The sequence below is a fragment of the Ochotona princeps genome, chromosome 5 (assembly GCF_030435755.1).
Source record: "Ochotona princeps isolate mOchPri1 chromosome 5, mOchPri1.hap1, whole genome shotgun sequence".
NCBI classification, from domain to species: domain Eukaryota; kingdom Metazoa; phylum Chordata; class Mammalia; order Lagomorpha; family Ochotonidae; genus Ochotona; species Ochotona princeps.
The window spans coordinates 84,987,930-85,011,835 of record NC_080836.1 but is presented as its reverse complement, the minus strand read 5'-3'; the positions used below and the strand labels follow the sequence as shown (position 1 = coordinate 85,011,835).

General features: G+C 39.1%; 1 protein-coding gene across 4 annotated transcripts in view; it reads left to right on the top strand.

Moving 5' to 3' along the window:
* Positions 1-23,906, top strand: part of ERBB4 (erb-b2 receptor tyrosine kinase 4) — a 1,037,128-nt gene that overhangs the window by 974,242 nt on the left and 38,980 nt on the right. For all 4 annotated transcript variants that reach the window (XM_058664956.1, XM_058664954.1, XM_058664957.1 and 1 more), the window contains exons 21-23: positions 16,863-17,018; positions 19,936-20,011; positions 23,126-23,272. In XM_058664956.1, the coding sequence (XP_058520939.1) occupies positions 16,863-17,018; positions 19,936-20,011; positions 23,126-23,272 (379 nt within the window). The remainder of the gene's footprint in view (positions 1-16,862; positions 17,019-19,935; positions 20,012-23,125; positions 23,273-23,906) is intronic.

Sequence of the window (23,906 nt, the reverse complement as noted above, 5' to 3'; positions counted from 1 at the left end):
CCATTGAGGTCCCTGGGTCCTCTGATATCAGCACCTGGGTTTGATCTAAAAGCTGCAGAATTTGCTTTTCTCCATTATGTCGTAAGCACTGTATACTTAAATGTGTTCTTCCTATTATGGAAAAAACTATTTCTATGGCCTGGACAACCTTATAAAATTTTGGTCTTCAGGTTCATTTAATTCAAACACAAGTACGTATGCAGAACCAGTTAGATGCCAGAGAATCCTGGGATTTTTGCAGATACATAGCTGGATTCACAAAGGACTGATTTCTAAAATGCTTCAACAGGCACTATCTCTGGGAACCCACACAAACGAATGAGACTGTCTTCATTTTTATTTTTTATTTTTTTTATATTGTTTACATAGTTGAGAATACATACCCACCTGGGCTTTTGGTGAGGGTGGTTAGGATTGAGGTATGAAGGAGATGGGTGGGACAATGTTTGAGTTCTTTTGTTTGTTTTTCTTCTGTGTTAGCAGAGGAGGAGGGTCTGCTCCTTGCTCTCAGACCACATCAGAGCCCTGAAATGGGAGAGAATCATTTCCTGCAACCTTAGAGACCCCGTTGTGAGGAAGAATCATCTGAGGATGTTACTTGAGCGGTTGTGATAGTTCTGAGACATTGTTGGCTTTCTCCAGTGTTGAGAAAATGTTTCCAAGGTCTATTGGCTTATTGGCTAACCGAATCTACTTTAGTGCATCCACAGATCCAGACATTCATGTGAAAGCTTGGCCAGGAACGTTGTCCAACCTGCTCTGCTTTCTATCCACTGACAAAGCACTCAAAACCTTCTGTTGGCCTTGATGAGCTGGCTGTCATGTTCCCTGTGTGCATCTGGGCATGCTATCCACTGCACAGGTATTAGCAACTGAAAAGGCCCAGTCCTGATACATGCACTCCAAGGTCAGAAGACCCTGTATATTGTGATTTTTCCTGTGACCAGGTTTTGAGTCCAGTGATCTAGTTGAGGGGTCCCCAAGAAACCTTGCATGAGGTAACCTCATACTTTACTCTTGTATGTGCCAACCAGTGCAGGTGCAGGTTTGGTCCATCACTTACACAAACCAATGCATGCAGTTGGCTGCACAGTTCCACCTGCCATCTCTCATGTGAACTGATGGGCACTGTGACCTAGCCAAGCCCATCCCAGCCCACCACAAGTGCGAGCTCATGCACACCATTTACAGCCTAGTTGGGGAAACCCCCAATAATCTACATCAAGCCCTGGGTTTTGCACATGCCAACATGTGTTGTGGCCTAACACAGCCTGACCTGCATCCCATGAAGCTCTTGTGCACACAATGGGTGCTGTGGCTTAGCTCAGCCCAAGCTGCCCCCAGACCCAGCCAACATGTTTGCTCGCAGGTGTAACAGGCTACCCAGCCTAGCCTACCCCCAACCCCAGCCCTTATGTATACTGGCAGGAGTTGAGCCCAACCTGGCATGGCATGCACCCCATCCTGTCTCTCACTCATGCCAGTGTGTGCTGCAATTTGGCTCAGCTCAGCCCGCTCCCTGACCAGATCCACACATATGCTGATGAGTGCTGGAGCCCAGTCTGCAGCCCAGCAAGGGCTTCGCCAATGTTCTCCTACCTGGCTTGTTCTAAGCCTGGATCTTGAGCATGCTGGTTGCTTTGACCAACCCTGGTTTGTCTCATGCTCAGTCTCAGCTCTAGCTGTCAGGTATTGCAGCCTAGCTCAACGCAGTGTAGCCCACATCGCATATTGACTCTGGTGCCTACAAGTGGGTGCTGCAGCCTGGCCTATTTTGCCTGCCCACAGAGCCGGCTCATACGAATGCTGTCAACTGCTGCAGACTAGCCTGTCTTATCCTGTCCCCCTGCTCTGACTCTTAGGCTCACCAGCAGGAACTGCAACATAGAAGGGAAGTTCCCCAAGTTTCCCTACAAGGCTGGTTCCTAGACCCTGATCTCATGCATGCCGGCCAGTGCTTTGGCTTTGCTTGGCATGATCTGCCTTTAGTCCTGGCCTTTGTATGTTTGTGCAGGTGCTGGTCTCCTCCCAACTCCAGTTCCCATGAATGTTGATGAGTCCTGCAGTCCAGCCTAACTCTATCTGTTAGCCACCAACAGCTCACACACAAACTCCTGCATTCCCACAGGGGTGAGCACACAGATCTATAGAATCTACCCCCAGATGTGATTCGCTCACATTCTGGTGCATGTTGTGGCCCAGCATGATGTGGCCCACACCCTATGCCTACACTCATGAGTGGGTGCTATGGCCTAACCCACCAAGCCTTCTCCCAGCCCCAGTTTTCACATGCACCAGTGAGCAGCAACTAATCCTACTTAGCTGAGCCCAAGTCTTCATATAAGCAGATGCCTTCACCTTAGGCAGACATGCTCTCTGGTTCCTCTGCTCCAACATGTCCCCAACAGCCCTGCCCCAGGAAATGTGCAGCCCCTGACACTGAGCAGCAATGCAGTGTGCCTAGGAGCTGGAGTGGTATGTCTCAGTCCAGCATTTCCTGCCTTCCCCACGTATCTTAAAAAAAAAAAAGGAAGAAAGGAAGAGAGGGATGGAGGGAGGAAGGGAGGAAGGAAAGAAGGAAGGAAGGAAGGGAGGGAGGGAGGGAGGAAGGAAAGAAAGCAAGAAAACAAGAAAGAAAAAGAAAGCAAGCAAGAAAGGAAGGAAATGGAATAGGTAACTATGCTGGCACTATTGGGCTGATCAGAAGTAACTCCAGTAACCTGCCTAGGTCAAGTAGACACTCCCATCCAAGGATGTTTGGGTGCTGAATCTGGACAGAAGGTCAATGTCTGCCCTTATTATTTATCCACCATCACAGCGGCAGCCCCTGAGAAAGAAACTCCTCATCAAAACAAACCCAAAGCCTGGTGCAGTGGCCTAGCAGCTAAAGTCCTTGGCTTGAATGCACCAGGATCCCATATGCACACTGGTTCTAATCCCAGTGGCCCCACTTCCCATCCAGCTCCCTGCTTATGGCCTGGGAAAGCAGTCAGGGACTGCCTAAAGCCTTGGGTTCCTGAAGCTGCATGGGAGACCTGGAAGAAATTCCTGGCCCCTGGCTCCTGGCTTCAGAATGGCTCAGCTCCAGCCATTGTGACTGGGGCATGAATCAGTGGATGGAAGATGTTCCTCTCTGTCTCTTCTCCTCTCTATATATATCTGACTTTACAATAAAAATAAAATAAATAATTCTTAAAAAGAGGGACTGTTGTTCCTGCAAGCCTCTGGAAGAACTGAAACTACCTTTCAAAAAGAACTAGTGATATTTAACTTCTGCCTCCACTTCTTTTTTTTTTTTTTAATGTTAAAAAAAAAAGCAAGTCCTAACCACAACCTATGATTAGCTCATTGACATTTCAATTTTAGTTTATATACAGGACCGGCTGCTATATACCTTAAAATGGCTATAAGGTACCATTCAGCTGTCTCGTGTCTATTTCATTTTAGTATTTAGCCATTTGTTGTGTTGAAGTATAATTTTGCTGATCTTGGCAGATTTTAGGATAATCTAGACTGGCTTGTAACTCTAACAAGATATTTGTCGACATTCAAGGTGCAGAACATTTTTTTTTGGTGGGGGGGGGGGTGTGCAGGAAAATCTTCAACACCATGGTGAGGAGTGACTAATCTTTGTGTCCCACCCAGCGATACATGAGCCAATCCACGCCAGCTCTTTCCTGTTAGATTTCAAGCTCTACTTTCTGTTGTTTGTCTATTTATTTTAGGGTTTTATTTTAGTTTGTATGATTGTTTGCTTTGAGGGGTTTTCGAAGCGATCCCGATGGTCATTGCGAGGGAGGGGGCGTCCAGAGGTGGAGCCAGGCTCGGACCAGAGAAAGCTCTCCTCCCTGGTCCCGAAGGACGTTTATTGTTCTTCTGTTTCTGCGGACCGCTCAGGGCTTCTGGTTGTCTTTCCGATGACGTTGGTTTCTGCGCGGTAGTGTTTGGACTTCTTCCATCCCCTGCGGAAGCTCCGGTTGGGGGTGGGTGACCTCAGAGTACTCGGCCTCCGAGGGCATCCAATTCCCTTCTGCCTCCACCTCTATGGCTCCCAGCCTCTTCAGATGACTCATCCCTCTCCCAGCCACCTTGAGACCACCACCTAGAGAACACTGTACCCAAATCAATGCAAAGAAGCTACAGAAGAGAGTGACACCTCTTTTCTTTATATATAAAACAGAAGGGAGGGATGTGAGGAGTGACTTGAACATCAGCCTGGAGGATTAATGGACCTCACCCTTTTTGACCCAGTGCCATCTTAAATAGTGGTTTTCCTTAAGCTTTAGTTCCCTTAAGTTTCAATTTCAGTTTCCCTTAGCCTTTCAGTTCCCTTATATTTCAGTGTTGGTGTTGAGCTCTGTAATTCCACATGCAGTTTTTTTTCCCTGATGGCCCTCTCGGCCTATCCCTGCAGCCCTGCCCCTCCTGCCCCCAATTTACCATTGTGCCTAGCAATCCCCACGACCCAGTACTCCCAGCACCTGCCCCATGCTAAAAAAGCACACTTGTTCCTTCCTTTCTCTCTTGAGCCTCTGTTCTGGCTGTCGGCTCTGCCTTCCTGGCTGTCCCACTCCTAAGCTTTCACCTGTGCTGGCCCTCTGCTTTCACGTCTTTCTCAGATCTTCCACTGGCCTCCCTTGCCCCCTCCTGTAATCATGGCAGGAAACCTCTCTTTCCTTTTTCTCTCTCTCCACGCTGTCTTTTCTCTGTTCCCACGGCCATACTCCTCTGCCCTGTTTCCTTTCACTTCCCTACAACCGCCTCTCCAACTGGAATAAAATCCCTCCGCAGCCACTTCTTCCGCTGTAATAACCAGACCACAAAGCCCTACAGCTATTGGCTGCTTTTCTCCTATTAGTGTAACACTTTCCTAGGTACGACGCCACCTAAGCAGGTGCCTAGAGCTGGGACATGAATCTTTCATGTGAATAATATAGAAGGGTCTTCCTGTGCTGGAATTCTGAGGGCACTTGTTCTCGCTATTATAGCTACTGTCTTCTGTTAATGTCATATATGTTTTATTGTATATTGAGCGTATCTGGATAGGTGTAGTTGTATGGCAGGATGATTAGGAAGTTACCTTTGGAATTAAGCCGATGCAACCAAATCTTGACTCTCCTGTGGCTGACCATACACCGTCTATGTCCTTGGGAAATGTGTGTTTCTGTGTGTACATCAGTTTCCTCACCTGCCGGTGGAGAATGTAGTAGTATCAATCCTCTTGGATCCTTGAGAATCTGTACATACAGAGCATTTTGAACAGCTCCTATCAAAGTAAATGCTTAGTAAGAGTTAATCATTTTGTATATACAAATAGGTAGAAGGATAATTGTATTATACCTTTCCCATATGATTTCAGTACTCTCAACCCTCTCCATATTAGGCTTCCAAGATGACTTTGTTATTATGACTTACCTGATTTTCTAAACTAAAATTAATATTGAGCATCATATCATTTGTATTGTGAAGATAACTTACAACATGGCTCAGAGGTAGATTTCAGTGTTGTCTGCACTGTTGAGGAGATGGAAGAATACTTGATGCTCACCAATTTTTAAATAATTAATAGATTGACAGTGTACAGGTGTGTTACATATGTGTATTTGTCAGCTCTGTGTATAATTTAATGCAACAAGAAATAGAAACAAGGTTTCTTCTAATGTGTGTAAATCTAAAAATGTATAATGATTAAACATGATGCTGCAATACACAAACTCTTCCTGAAATAATACAAATATCACTGTAATGACATAGTAGAGGAATTTGGGTGGAGAATACGTTTTAACTATGATCATGGATGTGTAAATTACTGAGTGTAATTACCTTAAAATTTTGTATCCCTGAGTATCTAAAACAAACAGAAAAAGTAGTTAGACACATTGCCTTAAGTTAATTCACCCAAATTTCTTTGACACAGTTTTGAATGTAGGAAGTAATTTTTTTTAACAACTCATCTTGGAAATACCTTTAATCTTTTGAGAAAAGTGTTGGAGAGAAGAAAAATTTGAGTTGCACAAAAATTCTAATATGGCCTCATACAATATCAAGAAGAGGCCTGGAACTGGCTTACCTATTCAGAGCTATCTTCAGGGCTAAGGGTTTTATTGTTTCCTCCAATAAAAGGAAGTAACCTGCAGCAAATCAACCACATCAGTGATAGAACTAGGCCTGTCGCAATCCAAGGCAGATTCAGTGAGGTAAGGACCATTAGCAGCCCAGGTTTCCTGGAGTGTGTATGAATACCGTGGTCCTGAGGAGGTTAATGGGCAATTATGTCACAGCATGAAGCACATGCAAATGTAAGTGCACATACCTGAATATACACAGTTGAATATTGTTGAGATTATTTAAAATGTGTTTCAATTAGAAAGAAAATATTTTATTGCTGGACTTAAATGACAGGAAATAGGTTGTTCTCAAGAGTTCAAAATCCTTTTTTTAGATCTACAACCTAATCAAATCTTTGGGAGGTTATGGCTGACCCTTCATGAGTGGGAATTCAAAGGTATTAACTATAAGCCATTCCAGAAGAGCCATAGGAACCTGTTTTTGTTCCTCCGACCAGGAACAACCAAACCGAGAAACAAATCACTACATCTGACTGTGCTAAATGGACATTGTTGAGCTGACTGTTTTTATTCTCCTTATACTGAATCTGATGTGTTTTCAATAAGAAAAGTGAATTTCAATTTATTCATTTCTTTAATGAATACGCGGTACCTTAGAATATTCAGTGTTTTAGGCATTTTCACAATTGAGCCATTGATTCCTAATTCGGTCTCCTACATATGGACTATTATGATCCCCATAGAATAAATATGACATGTGAAACATACAAGTGCTCTCTAATTTGACCAAGATCACACAGATAGTAGGTAGCCAGAGTTTATTTCTAGGATCTGATATCTTAAATTTGGGATGCACTGAAGTGAGTTTTATTAAAACACACTCATGGCTCTCACTATACATTTGAAGGGAGACATGCACTCTATTTATGATTCTCTGTGTCTATTCTTGGCCCACAATTTAATATTTCAGATGGATATATTTTATGGTTCCATCTATCATGGAATAAAACTTAAACGCTAGAGGTAACCTCAGAGATCATTCAGGCCAATCTGTCAATTTTATAGCAGAAGGGAAATGAATACCTATGGTCATAAACATAGTTAGCAGTATGTCCAGGACTTCTCCATCTCAGAGTTCTCAGTTCTGTCTTCTTTTTCCTCGGCCACAAACCAACTTCTGCTGCTTGAATAGACCTCTCTGTTGCCTCAGTTACAGAGCCCCTTAGTTTTCCATTATGCATGATTTGTGTAAAATCAGTGACTTAACCAAAAAGATCCCTTTTCCCCTTGAATTTGGATTTTTTTTTCCTTCAGGAATAAATAGAATCCCTTCAGAAGGACAAATATAAAATAGGAGATATATTAATGTGAAGTTAGATTTCCTGAAGCTTCCTGTTATTAATAAATATTTAGATTATTGGAGTGAGATGGGGCCACTGGCTCAATGGATAACGCATCTGACTACGGATCAGAAGATTATTAGAGTGAACACAAGCAATAAAAGCATTCTTGCTCACTCCATAGATTAACCCCAGTGAAAGCTAATATAACTTAAAATATTTAGTTCCACATACTTAATGACACAAGACCAGTACATGAGAACCAAATATGTATTATCAGAAATAGTCTGTTCTCTCTTGACTATTTTTAGATTCCTGCTGAAAATAATGCATTTTCAAATTTAATTAAAATATAATGATGTTTTGACTCACAACGAAATGGCTCATGATCTCCTAGATTGTTGGGAAACACCTCAGTGTCAGCATGATGGGCTTGTGAAAATTCACGAAAGACACCCATTGTAAGACTGAAGAGGAGAACAGTAGGGAGGGGAGGGAAATTGGGGAGATGGAAGGGAAACCCCAGTGTCTATTAAACTGTGTCATAAAATAATAAAAAACAAAAATATATAATGATGGTTTTTACTTGGTGATTATGACTCAAAGATGATTATGACTTTTAAGTTTGTAAGGAGGCTATTGCTAGGTGTTTACCAATACCAATATTTTTAAATCAATTTACTCAACAGACTTTATTTCCAAGGAGACTTTTATGTGAGTTGATTGTAAAAGAGATTAAAATGTTAAAGTCAATGATAATAAAGTTTGAATATCTAGTTATATTTCTGTATAAACTTAAATATCTATAGCTAGTTCGTATATATGTAAGTGTGTGGAACCATGGCCATAGGCCACCCACCCAGGTATCGTGGTGCAGCGATGGCATTCTCAATACAGAAGTACTGGAGACAATTATGGTGAACTTGTCTGTTTATTGATAACCAAGTTCAAGCTTATATAGGAAGGGTCCAGGGTGAAAGCCTTAGGATAATAACCACATTTCCATTGGATATAAGCATCTATTACATATCATAAGCCTAGCCAATCAGTACAACTGTCACATGCTTTGCCAGCTGGCACTGTGTAGCCCACCACAACTTATGTAACCCACCCACATCCTGGAGTTGTTTATTACAAGGCTATCACAAGTTTACCACAAGATGGGTATGGGCCAGGGTAGGCAGGGGCGGAGGCGACCAAGCTACTGGAAAGTACCCAGATTACCAGAAGAGAGTGAGGGGGAGTGAAATACCTGAAGGGCCTCAAGACTCTTGCCAACTGCATGGGCCTATAGGAACAGCAGAAATGCTATCGAAGCAGAAGGATCTCAAGGCTTTTGCAGAACCCCAGAGGGGGTCTTGAGTCTCTAGACATGCACTGAAGCCTGGCTCCCACTGCCCCATGATAGGCTAAGTAAGCTGAAACCCATCCTGTCATTTACTCAGCCACAGTGATACACATTTTAAGATGTACGAGTACTGTGACCCCTCTGCTAATTCATCATCCTATTAGGCCATGGGGACATCCTGCTGGACAAGCCCGTAATTTTGCATTTAAAGGAACTGGTGATTGGCAATCTGCACTATAAAGTGAGTACAGGATTGTCAGAGGAAGATTTACTGCCATTGAGAATCTATAGGATTGATACACGTCCCCAGAGCACTGTGGGTTCAGCCTGGAGCCATTCATGCAGTATATCAAAGAACCCAAATTCCAGAACTCCCTGGCTGGGCGGCCAGCAGGCACAGCCTGGCGCCAAATGGCGTGCTGGCCGCCCGGGAGTCACTCAGCCCATGTACCTGGGTGTGCCATGCTGGAGATGGGGTGAACCCGAGCCCCCGAGCAGCATGGCTGCCCGGGGATTGAGGCGCTCGGATCTCAGCCCGACCCCGCCCCCCCCCCGGCTCCTCCTCCAGCTGCCGCCGTGTGGCTCACTGGGGACATCCAGATCCACTTCTCAGGACCTTAGGACCCACCCTCCCGGCCATGACATTGACTGGCATTCGAGAACCATACCCTGGGTTAGAATGTGTCGGGCTGTGTGGGCCAATCCCCGTGGAAATTCTGACCCCACTGGATGGTTTAGGAGGGCCGGTGGAGACAATGCAGGAGGTATGACAGTCTATGGGGCCTGCTGAGCTGATGCAGAGCAACCACTGGCATACTTAATACTGGCTGGGAACAGGCCTGGTTGGGGAGCTTGGGGGAGGCCTTGGCTGGGTGGAGTCTACCAGTAAGGAACGCAGGAACTGGAAGGGGGCTGAGTTCTGGTCGGGTCACAGTTGTAGTCCCTTGGCATGAATATGGATTGGGACTTAACGCATCGTGCCAGGTTAGACCGCAGTACAGTTTGGTGCTCTGGAGGACCAGGGTAGACGTGGGACGGACTCGGCTAGGTTTTAACCCCAACTGAGCCATAGAAGAGCTATATGTGGGTATGAACGAGCCGTGGCTGGGTTGAAACTTCCAACAGCAGGAACCAGAATGGGTTGAAGAGCGGAGCTGGCCCAAGGAACTGCTGGTATGCGTGAAGCCTGACACCAGGAAGGGGTCTGATGGAGGAACCTGAACAGTTCCTCTGACAGGACACTGACCCTACAAATAAATGCAGGAAGCAAGGAGGTAAACAACCCAGAAGAGGCGTTGGAAAGTAACCCACTTGCATACATTGGCTCAGGTTGGGGGCGGAACAGGCTGAGTTAGCTCGCGTTATCCACTGGCAAGTCTGTGCGCTGGAGCTGTGCGGGGGTCTGGCCAGGTTCGGTTGTGATAATAATAATAAAAAAAGTATACAATACAAAATGCCAAGGCAAGGCTGCCTGTGCCGATTAGGAATGCAGCACCCAACCAGCACACCTCTCACTGGTTTAAGTGAAGGATGAGTGTGTGATGGCCAGAACCAGGATGGGCTGCAGTACTCATTGGTTCCAGTGGATGTCGGGGCTGAGAATAGAACCAACCCAGCAGTTGCAACCACCAGCTGATCGGGGTGATGGATTGTGGCGGGCACTGTGCTTACTAGTACATGTAGGAACCTGTTCTGGGAGCACCTCAAAGTTTCTTTGGGAACTACCTTAATCATAATGGAGGAATCAGAACATTAACCAAGAAAAGACGGAAGATGGAGTAGATCAATCAACCACCTCAGTTATATGTTGGCAGCGAAATACTGGACAAGGGGAGACGCTATGATGGTCCATATCAGTCAGTGGACTCTGCACCAGCCTCATCATACCTGGATTGTTGCTGATGATATGTTGGAGCTTCTAGTTGATCGGGATGACACTCTGTTGGCTCTGCCTTCGGACCTGAAAGGGCCTCCCTAAGAGGTCGTTGAATTTGGACAATGGGATGCTGGACTCTATGTATGGTATATGCTTGCAATGAGGGAATCCCAGTGGAACTTGAGCTGTAGCTATGCATCAGGATGGAGGAATCCACCGGGGTGGGGGAGGGTTTGGGGTGAAGGGAGAATCCCAGTACCTATGAAATTGTGTCACTGTAATACATTGTAATTAACGGGAAAAATAATAAAATTAAAAAAAAGATGTATGAGTAACATGCAAAATAAATAAGCATTTTTAAATATATTACATAGAGAAGGTATGATAAATGGCAAATTATGAACAATTTTAGTTAAAATTGGACTGTAGGATATGGACAAAATATCCCCAAGAACTGTCTACCAAAATTTCACTTCCATTCTGGTGATACGTGATGTAGACTTTGGGAAAACTCACCCCACTGCCTAACTAGGACTTACATCTATCTTGTTCATGATGTTTACCTTCACTAAACTGCCACAAGATAATATATTTATGGATAGTATAGAATCTTTCAATTTATCCCCATCCTTTCTCCTTATGTGATAGTTTCCTTGTGGAAAGATGTTCTAAATAGTAATTTGAATAATAATTCTGAAATGTGTATCTACATATTAATCCTGACGGGTAGAATTTGGGTATATTTATCACAGTTGTCAAGCATTTATGGAACACTCATTGTGATGTGTTAGCTGAGGTTCTCAAGTTTTCTGGAAGGCAAGTGAAGTTATTGAGAGTCAGGAATGGATGTCTGCTCTCAGACTGTGGATATTTATCTGCAGAACAGTAATCAAGGTTTCTATGATCTATACCTGCTATGTGTCAGTATTTAAGTGTTAAGCATACTAATAACCCTCACACAAACTGTGGGATAAATGTTACTATGCTTATTTCATGAGGAGGAAAGTGATATCAACAAGGTTAAATGATTTACTTAGAACCCCATATCCGGACTATGGCAAAGTTGGGGGTTTAGACCAAGAAATTGACTGTAGAATTTGTACCCAGTCCCATTCTAACGACCCTAATTACCCTGTGGCCAAAGCAAAAATGGAGTCTCCAAACCACACAGTTAAAATTCTTGCTAAATTCTAAAAGTTTGTGCATTTTAACTAGATGTTAAATATTTTAAAAAGCTCAGTCACTTGCATTATTGAGCTCAATTCATAGAAACCTCAAATCTTTCCTTCTGTGAAGCTGCTAGGATCTTTCAAAACTACGTACATTAATTTCTGCGTATCTGTATAACTCTTTTACCCAAACAAAAGGGTATCGGTTCAGTGTGTAGTCTCACAGCAAGGAACCAACCCCCACATTCGTCACTAGTTATCTAGTTTGCTTAGAACAAGAAACTCCACTTCTCACATTTTTGGCATTTTCATAATTGAAACGGCGTATAAATAGTGTGCAGCCAACCAAAGCACATGCACTGCATTTAGTGTCTGCTCTATTGAATCGATGTTGGCTGTGTTTATTGTTGGTAGTAGTGTTATCATAATGTACTTAGCATGAGCTGAGCTAGAAAGAACCTGGAAGATGGTACAGGATAGATAGGAGGTTTTTAGGTTTTTAGTTTAGTTCAGTTCTTTTCCCCCCAAATAATGCACCATCCCTTGAATTATAATTAATGACTCCTCTTTATTCATCTTTAAGTTTCCAGGGACTTCATCTGGTTTATTTTTGTCATTGCTATTTCTGGTCCTCTGCTTTTTCAGTTCCATCACTCTAAAGCATGATTTTATATTGATGGAGTCCCTCAAAGAATATGACTCACCAATGCTCCTAAATCTGTTTTACAAACATGTGTTCACTTTATAAAAATAATTACTTTAATAAAAAAGAATGTGACTCTAATGAAATCCTCGAGTAAGAAAATCCTTTCATATCTGCTGTAATGCAGATAAAACTGTTTTGAACAGTCTGCAGACAGTTCCACACTGATTCCGAGTGTGGAAACAGAGCTTCAAGTGGCAGTTTTAACCACTGACTGGGAAGTATCCATTAGTACAACGATGTTACCTGGTTACAAAGCAACTTTATAAATGTATTTTGATGATTTGGTGCTTATGATATAGTGGCTTCTATTTTTATTGCTTTTAATGATCATCGCTGGGGGAGGGAAACACAGCAAAATCGTCACCTGGCTTTTGTAGTGAGTTCGGATTATTTTCAAGAAAATATTTTATCTGGACAGACAGTATTAAAGTTCAAACCAGTTTTTCATAAGCTGAAATGTTGTGTACATAGTAGCAAGGAACTGTTAGAGCTTTTGAAATTTTGCTTGTGTTGTAGACTGCTAAGGAGTATTTAATCTGCTATAACAAAACACCATATACTGAGGGACTTAAGAGCAACAGGGATTTATTTTCACAATTGTGGTAACTAGGAAGAGGAAAGTTGAAGTGCCAGGAGCTTTGGTGTCCTAGGAGGATCCCCTTCCTGTTGTTCTCAGCCACTGTGACCTCGTATCATGAAAGAAACGTGAGAGCACTCAGGTGTTTCCTTTAAAAGTCATTAATACCGTATGTTGATTTTGAGTTGTTTGAATGTTCTCCATACTGATTTCCATAGAGGCTGTACCAGCCTGCAGCCCCACCAGCAGTGGAGTAGGGATCCCTTTTCCCCACAACCTCGCCAACAAGTGTTCTTGGTGCTTTTATTCATGTGGGCCAGTCTTACTGGCGTTAGGTGGTACCTCATTGATGTTTTAATTTGGATTTCCCTTATTGCCAGGGAACTTGAGCATTTTTTCATATGCTTAGTTGCCATTTGGGTTTGTTCCTTTGTGAAGTGTCTGCCCATTTCCCATGCCCATTTCTTGAGTGGCTTGTTTCTTTTGGTGTTTTGGTTGTTTTGTGGTTCTTTGTATATTCTGGAGATTAGCCCTCTATCACCTACGTAGTGCGCAAAGATCTTCTCCCATTCTGTGGGCTGCTTTTTTACTTTATTGATTGTTTTCTTTGCTGTACAGAAGCTTCTTAGTTTGATGAGGTCCCATTTGTTTATTCTGGTCTTGATTTCTATTGCTTTTGGAGTCCTTTTTAGGAAGTAGGGACCTACCTAGATCTAGGAATATATCCAAAACACTTGTTTTATGAGAAACCAACATGCACTCCTATGTTCATAGCAGCACAATCAGTAATTGCAAAAACATGGAAGCAGCCAAAAGGCCCATCAGCAGAGGATTGGATAAGAAAACTATGGTTCATCTACTCCACGGAATACTACTCAGCTATTAAAAAAAACAAAATGCAGTTCTTTGTGGCCAAATGGGCCAAACTGGAAACCATAATGCTAAGGGAAATGAGCCAATCCCAAAAGGTTAAATACCACATGTTTGCCTTAATTTAAGATGATATGATGTTATGTATAACATGTTATGTTATGTATGTTATATGTTGTGTATAAACTAAGATTGAAATGTCAATGAGGTGGTCGTAGAAGGTGGTTAAGAACTCGCATTTACTTTTAACATATTGGTTACTCATTACTATGTCAATTAATTCCATAATGATGTAAATTTTTACTGATGGTATGTTAGAGCTTTTAATTGATCGGGATGATACTCTGCTGGCTCTGCCTTCAGACCAGAGAGGGTATACCTAAGAAGCCGTTGAACTTGACTGGACAATAAGATGCTGGACTCTATGTTTGGTATATGCTTACAATGGGGGAATCTCAACTGAACTTGAACTGTGGTTATGCAACAAGGTGGAGGAATCCACCATGGTGGGAGGGTTTGGGGAGGGGTGGGGAGAATCCAAGTACCTATGAAACTGTGTCACATAATACAATGTAATTAATGTATTAAAAATAATAAATAAATAAAACAAAGAAAAAAAAGTCATTAATACCATTCAGAAGACTGTTCTGACAGTCACCAAACACCTTCACCTTGGAAGTTAGGGTTTATTATGTGAATGGGGAGAGTTCTTAATATTTCAACCATACATAATCTTTAATTTCCAGTGTGTGTGAGTTAGTTCCCTATTAGTAAAATATACATCATTATTCCTGTATATGTTCAAGAAATACATGAATGATATTTCTAATTATATTTACCTCAAAGTATTATTATCTAGCTAAATCATAAAAGTTTAAAAAAAGTAAAGCATTATTCTCAATTTAGTCTCCTTCATTAGTCTATAGGATTATATTTACCTCAAAGAATTATTATCTAGCTAAATCATAAAAGTTTAAAAAAAGTAAAGCATTATTCTCAATTTAGTCTCCTTCATTAGTCTATCAATTACCAAGGATAATTTTTATTTTATATTTAATATCTCACTTTGCAAGCATACCTTGAATTTATTATCCCCATCGTATTCCTTTTGTCATCATTTTGTCAAAGAGTTGTTTAGTCATGAATGTAGGAGCCAAAAGAATATTTTAAATGTTTAAAATAAAATTCCTATAAAGGAATAGTGTGTGATACAATCCTAGAATAGTGGAAATCAGATGCCTTAAATGAGTACAGTATAAAATGTATTCGATAAATGTGTGCAGACCTATTAGGCTAATGCCAAAACACATTACATATTCTGATATGAATTGATCAAAAACATAATAACAAAAGCTTTGTGGACATTTCTTAACAGCACAAAATTATTTGGGAGGACATAAAATGCTTTATTTGCAAGCAGTAATTTCACGTTTTGATCTGTTAAGTCTTGAAGGACTATATAGTATTAATTTTTCTTGTTCTAGAAATTTTCAATTTGATGTAGTCAAACAGAGGGCACTGTTTAGGAAAGAGGGCAAAAATACCATAAATTCCACTTGCGGGTTGATTTCAGAAAACGCTAATACATACACTGTCACCTAACTGCTGACTGACTGAGCTATTGAAAGCATTATCTCCATGGGCTGTGTTTAATGGGCATTTGTGTGGAGCTTGGCTCTTGATGTTTCTGGAGCAATCTTCTCTTTACACTACACTGGGTATACGGTTCATTATTTTTTGACCTGCTTGATTTATGTGTCTGTTTTCTACAGCTTTTGTTTTGATATCAGAAACCATTAATCCATCAGAGCCCTGAAGTTGTAATGTTAACTGCCAGCAGCATTGATTTGCAATTGGCATAAGAGTGTGATTCAGCCATTTTGTAATCATTGAATTCTGTTTTTGAATGGTAACTTCCGTCACTGAAACTGTCAAATATAGAACTTTTCATAACTCCATCAAAAGTAGTTTCCCTTTAATCTAATCTCATATAATCTATTGAGCTAATTTCCTTGGTTTTATATAATGGTTTTAGCAAAGGATATTATTTAATAATTCATAGTTTTGTTGCTACTGAAGTGCAATTAATTAACTGTTTCTGCTATGGATTATAGTATTCTTACAAATTGTGTAGATACAATATAAGATACATATGTATGTCTATATGTATATGCATAAGTTAATGTCTGCATGCATGTTGTGGGTGAGAACCAACTATTCAATTGGCAACAAATTTTATTCTTCAATCTCCCTATGTGTTTTATGAAGACAGCATATTTAAAGATAGCTTGTGGGTCATTATAAAAATATGTATTTCGCTTGGTGATTTTTATAATGGCTACTAATGTCATAAGAACACTTTTAAAATCAGATTTTTAAAACAGCTAAGGTACAATAATTAATAAAATAACTGTAATTCTTCAGCCTCAGAATTTATGGTGGTACATTTGGCAATATTAAGCCATGAGTAAAATATTTTTCTGAAATTATAGATTGATACATTTGTTTGAAATAAATGTGTGGGAAAGATTACGTTAAACAGTTACTGAGAAGAAAATGATTAGGAATATGTGGGTCAGTCTAAGTATTTGTTAGTTATCTATTTAGACACCTGCACACCTCACTAATGAAAGTTTGTGAAAGAATATTAAGCATGAGAAAAAATTATCAAACTTTTAGCTCATGTGCAGGCAATTCATTCATCTTTATACAACTTTAGCAGAGGAAAGGCCAATATATACGGTTTGCTCCACTCCTGACTCCTAGGTTTCCTCTCATTTTGAAAATATTCCAGTATTTTGGTCACACTTAAGGAAATGAAGCACTTTCAACTGAATGCTAAGAGACTCCTTTATGGACTATGAAAAATGCAGGCATTAACTATCACTGGAAACTTGATGTTTTTCAGGGAATGATGTACCTGGAAGAACGACGACTTGTTCATCGAGATTTGGCAGCCCGAAATGTCTTAGTGAAATCTCCAAACCATGTGAAAATCACAGATTTTGGACTGGCCAGACTCCTGGAAGGAGATGAAAAAGAGTATAACGCTGATGGAGGAAAGGTGAGTATCTTTTTGAGAACACTGTAGCTGTCTCTTAGTATTTTATAAAAAAATCCATCGATCCTGAGGTTTGGATTATAAAGTCTCCTTAACACATGCATTTCCTTAATGCCCATGATTTTGTGTGTGGGTGTGTACACACAACCAGCTTCCATTTCTCAAATTAACTGAAATAAAGCAATGCCTGTCTAGATCCAAATGGCCTTCATGTTAAATCCAAAAAGCTTACGTGGGTGAATCCCCAGGAATCCCAGCAATTAAAGTTTAACACAAACCTATAGAGCCTGTGCCATTCATCTTTAGGGAAGAGGGCTAATTCTTACAGACAGATGCAACTTTGCGTGCATAGACTAAAGAGAAACTCAGCTACCAAAACTTGCTTTAATTCCTTGGAATATTGATAAACCTACAAAACTTTTAATCCTGCTATACCGGATATAGTAGATTCCATTTTTGTTGGTTTTTTTTTTTTTAGCTCCATTTTTCCCCCATGTCTTATATCACGGTGTGTGTTTTACCCATGTTATTTGCTATCTGACTTTCTCCACTAGAATATCATCTGCTATACTGTGGGGATCTGAAAAGTGCCACTAAATCTCAGAATCCACCTGACAACCATGTCCCTACCTCACCTAACCACTATGTAGCCTCCGTTCAAGTGTTAAATCTTGTATTTCCTCTTGAAGTTGCTGATGAACTTGACATCCTTTACTCCTTGCTTTTAAAGATTTATTTACATAGTTGTTGGAAAAGGAAAGAGAGAGTCTTTCATATGGCAGTTCATTTCCTAAATTGCTGCAGTAACTAGGTGTGGTCGAAGCAATGGCGGGATCCAGGCATGAGTAGCATGTACCATGTGCTTGGACCATCATCTCTTGCCCTCTCAGGCTCAAGAAACAAGAAGCTGGGTGGGAAGCATGATAGGACTGGAACTGGCACTCAGATGTGGCATGCCTGTGTGACAAGAAAAAACTTGACCTGCTTTGCTACCCGCTAAATTGGCCATTCTTTTCTAGTCAGTAAGGGTAGCCTTTACACAGATAATTCCTATAGTCTGTTGGGGAATCCTATGTCACGACAGAGCAAATGAAATACCCAAATGTAACCTTTATCTACAGTGACTTGCAAATTTACACAAGCACAAACATTGCTCACATGACATATAAATGTTTATTGTGAGCCTTACTTATCATGGCTGTCCAAATGTATACTGTAAATATTTTACAATGTTAAGCTTTAACATGCTTAATACTGATGTCATCCTAAACTCTTGTATATCTGCATAGCACACAGTTAAAAAAAGAAACTTCAATTTTCTGGAATTGTTTGATTTTTTTCTTCATTTTATTACCCTATTTTGCCTATCTACTGTAAAATTTCAGGAATTTGAGACTAAGGCTTTGAAATTCACTGCAAGATTGTGCAGAAGTCTATAAATTACAAGACTTCTTGTCCTGAGAACATGCAGCTGTAAGATTTGTCTAAAGCAAGATTCATTACAGCATTAAATGCTTGGTAACCATTAAGTCTTTATCTAGCCACCTGTGATTTAAACGTACTGCTTCACACAATGTCCATAGTCCTTAAAGTCAGCTAACTCCTTGCCCATAGGGAAATTATTTTCAATGTGTCTTCTGTTCCCTTTCACTGAATACCATGATTTTGTCGCAGAGTTACCTTGGTGTCACCTTGGTGAGCAGCCAACCTCATGATTTCAAAGGCCTATTTAGTTTTCAGCTTTCAACTGCACAGTAGAAGTGTTTATCTTTATTCTGTAGAACCTAATTATATTCCCAGTTCTGTCCTACGCAGTTGAAATGCATTCTGCTGGCCCATCACAAGCAGGGTACATGGTTAAGTTGTTTTTCTTGTAGTGATGATAACTTCATGCTGATTGTCTCACACTGGTTTATATAGTTTCTATTCTGACAGTGGTACACATTTTCAGTTCTGGCTAGCCAAAACAAGGGAGGTCATTTGTAGCTGGGAAACAAAATAAAGCTACCTTTGGAATTCATGATTTTTAAACAATTTAACGAACAAATTATATTAAGAGGAGAAAGAGAAGATCCAAGTCTTGAATCAGTCTGTTGTATAAGTGTCCCAAAATGTGTCTAAGGGTGAAAGTGATAACTAAAAATATGAAGAACATTATTTTCTTTTGAGAAAAAGAAGCATTAGGGACACAGTTTTAGAAGACTGCAAGTCAGATATTTAAATTTTATGTTTTGGTGCAGAACATTGAAGAATAACTTGATCATTGCATGTTAAAATATGTAGAAAATTATCCTTATTTCATCACTTTTCACAGTTTATAAAGCTTTTATTTTAAAAATGGCATATCTGTGGGTTAATTCCCTTGAGTCTTATAAAATTCAACTAGTTTCCTCCTTACATTTAAAAATACCCTATATAAAAGAATTTTGATTGAATTTGAACTGTAATACTACATCAAGGTGGAGGGGCGTGGGGAGGTGGGGATTCCCAGAGCCTATGAAACTGTCACATAATGCAAAATAATTAATAATAATAATAAAAAACAAAAAATACCCTATATATACACACATATATATGTATGTATTAACACATACATATGAGAGTATATCAAATAATTCATGGAAATGTAATTAAACATTATCTTTATTTTGGTGAAAAAAAATTGTGAAAGCCATGCAGTTTTTTCTTACTATAATTTTCTGTGAACTACTTGAAAGCTCCTTCTGTGAATGGAGTGAAAAATCTTTTACACCAAAATAAGCATATCTTCTACTTTGATTTCCATGAACTATTTGAAATATTTCCACATTTATATCTATATACATAATAACACCTGTAATTGAAGTAGGTTATGAGAGTGACATTGGGAAATAACTATGGAAATTATTTTATGTATTACAAAACTTTTACTCTTGAATAGATGCCAATCAAATGGATGGCTTTGGAGTGTATACATTATAGGAAATTCACACACCAGAGTGATGTTTGGAGCTATGGTAAGTAAAGCTTCCTTGTGAACTAAAGCTTTTAAAGTATGACAATGTAAAATATCTTTAATGAAATTATTTTATTATATCAGATAAATCTTTTTGTAAGAATCATATCCTAAAGGGATTTTCTCATTATACTGTTATTTTTAAAAATACTCTAGCATCTGGCTTTTTTTGTAATTTCATGATTAAGGAAAGTGTACTATACTGATGTCTCTACTCATCTGCTCTAAGCCCTGGGTTGGTAGTAACTTGTGGTATTAGGATTTACAGGTACAGTAAGTTCATCTTATTGAAATACAAGTTTTGATTTACCTTTTTAGTTCTAAAATCATTTAAGATATTCTAGTAAAGTGGGTTTTTCTGCCCAAGTAAATGCCTTGTGAGGCATTAAAATTTCAGTGAAAGTTATACAGTATTCAGCTTAAATAATAGCAGCAAATATTGTTTGAGGTTTAGATCAATATAGAAGGAATACTTGGCAAAACTAATTGTTAAATTAGTATAGAAAGTAAATATATGTTACAGGATATGTAGAATATATAGCTACAGATATCATAGATATGTAGGCATTGCATGATACATAGAAAATAAACATAATACATGATACTATTTGGGTTATCATATTAATGTTTGTGTATTTCATGATAAAGGTTAGCAAAATGTATTATATGATGCAGACACTATATGACAGATTTACATATTTTAATACCATATATAATTATATTGTGCATTAAGTATTTTTCCTTTTTCTTTTCTTTTTCTACATAATTTCTATCCATTAGATATGGCAATCTATTGTAGGAAAACTTGTTTGGAAACATTTATTTATCTGAAAGAGTGACAGAAAGACAGAGAATCTTCCATCTGCAGAAACACTTCTGACATTGCTCTAATGGCTAAGGCAAGACCAAACTGAGGCCAGGATTTAGGAGTTTCCTGAGCTTCCCATCTGGGTGGCAGGGGCAAAAACACTTGGAGAATTCTGTTGCTTTTACTGTGCCATCAGCAAGGAGCTGAGTTGGAAACGGAACAGCAGGGACTTGGATCTGTGCCATTAGAGACGGACGGCATCACCGTAGCTGTACTTCTCCAACATGCCAACCGCTGTAGGCAGATGTGGAGTGTCCTTCAAGCAAATGGACAAAAGAGTAATATTTTTTTAATAACAGTGTTTGCCTTCTGGAGAAAATTCTTGTTAAACAGGCTATTTTTCTTCCCCCATATTGATTGAGAAAATCCCAGAACTATTCAGTGAAGATAGAGGACACATGATGATCTTGATATATAGGTACATGAGTGAGAGAGACAGAGAGAGTGAGAGAGAGAGAGAACGTTCTGTTTTGAAACATAACCCAGGTTATCAACGAATATTCATAAAACATCGTAAGATTTTTAGGATGTATCATATTTGATAGCAGAAGTACTACAAGTCAGAGAAATATACTTTTTTAGGGTGTATCATTATGAAAAATTACCATGGGGGTGCATCTTTATGTTTATAAAATTTTGTGTGTGTGTGTCTGTGTATATATGTATATCTTTAAATTATTGGATTACAAAATAAGTCTTAAGGTTTTTTTCTGATTTTTTACTTTCATCTGAAACTATTCTTGTTTAACCATACCTTATCATCCCCACAAAGATATAAATTGATTGTTATCTACAGAAATTGTCATTTTGATGTTTCAGCTTTGTTCTTTATTTATATACCTCCATTTATAATATCTTCTATTAGTTTTTATTTTAATTGCTGGATCTGACAGTTACAGTGGAAGTTCTAACAGAGATGCGCAAGCGTCTTTTCTTTCATAACTGCCTAATCTAATAAAAATATTCTTGTAAAGTACATGCTCTAAGGATGGTGAACTAACTAGAAAAGAAGTCAATCACTTCCTCACTTAGTTCCGGCTTGCCTTGTGAACAATTGGTTTAATCACTGGCTCTAATGAAGTTCCCTGTTTAATATGAAGAACTAAAGATTTAATAAAGTTCAGAGAGTTAAAATGTGCCACTAGTTACATGTTTATATCATGTTTAAGAACTATAAGATATGAACATTAACAGAAATTCATAAAATGTGCAAATAACTTTATGTGTTCTATTTATCAGCAGAAAGTGATATATATTGTTATAAACAAAAGAAACACTTTTTATAAAGTCTATTGAAAACTGCACTTGAAAAGAAAGCATTACTCTAATGTATTCTATGTTAAAATTCACTTTATAATATTATCATGCTCACCTGGTTATTTCTGAACTGAAATACTTTTATTTCTAAGAAAAATAAAAATTTTAACTATATAATTATTGTAGTGCAGAGGTATGTAGTGAGTATAGGATTGCTTACATGACATTTATTATTATGAAACCTGTCTGTTGCATACTAGCTTTTAAGGAATTTGCCTTTTCAGATGAAGCCCGTGTTCTTATAATTCAAGGAAGTAATGTCATTATCTTAGGGATAAATCGGTCTTGATTCCCTTATATTTTGTGACTGTCCACCTGACATACACTATCTTATATGTGGATTGCTACTTATCCACTATCCTATATGCACTACAGAAATAAATCTATTTTATTCCACTTATTTTTAATGTCAGTTGAAAAGAACTACAGTTCTTTACCATATCTTATAAGTATACAATCATTCAGGTACCTCAGTTTTACCTTATAGGGCTTTTATTATAGAGTGACTAATTTCAAATTTAGTATTACATTTATCAGAAATCACATTTATTTGTTATAGACCATATGTATATATGATAAGCTCATTGTTTGGGGATATAAAATTGTATAGTAAAACATATCTTGGATCAGCAAACAGCATTATTTATAAATAGGAATGGGGAGCATATTCTATATTTTGATGCATAATTAAATTGTTTGTGCTATGCATTAGAGGTTCATGGGCATTAGCAAATGAATTCTCCACAAAGATGTTGGTACTGGGATGCCCATATGGATATATGAATCTGAAAACCCATTTACCTCTCCTAATTGTTTTTTTACAAAGCCCTGTGTTTTATCAAAGGCCTGTAGCTGATTTGTGCAAGTATATTGGTTCTATGCTTATGTAAGAATTGGTTATATGCTTATGCAAGAATTTCATCTCTGTAGGAGTAACTATATGGGAACTGATGACCTTTGGAGGAAAACCTTATGATGGAATCCCAACCCGCGAAATTCCTGACTTGTTAGAGAAGGGGGAACGTTTGCCGCAGCCCCCCATCTGCACTATTGACGTTTACATGGTCATGGTCAAATGTAAGACTGCAATATACGTTTATTAGTATCTTCATCATCCTTAGTAAAGAATTAACACCTATTACTCCACTTGCAGAATGTATCACTGGCTTGAGAAATGTAGCAGTTCAAAAACAATTGTAAAAGGAGCTTGTAAATGCTTGTGTTGTGATCATTAATGCAAAGCATAGCATGGTTCCATGCTGTGGTGTCAAAATGATATGAATCTTACGCTTCTTCTAATTTCTACGACAATAAAGTTTTCTTGAAGTAGTCACAGTAATTTTAGTAATAACATTAATGTTAGTAATGTTAATGGGAAATAACACACTAAATAAATGATTTAAACATAAAGAAAACTTAAAACAGCTTTAGTAAAAATGCATCAAATGGAAATAGGTTTAGCAGTCTTACTCCAAAGATAGCAAAGGTAGAAAACTGGGCATCCACATTGGACAAAAAAGGTTGTGAGTGCTTCCTTCTTTTGTTTCGATTTGATCATTTGTTTACATCAAACTGTCCTACTTTTCATTCCCCTTCCTAGGCTCCAGACACATCTGTACTACAAATGTGTTTTGGAAGCCTAGACCCTTAATTTAAATAGAATTAGGGAAGTCTCTGGGGTTTCTGACTTAATTTAAGTAAGATTAACACG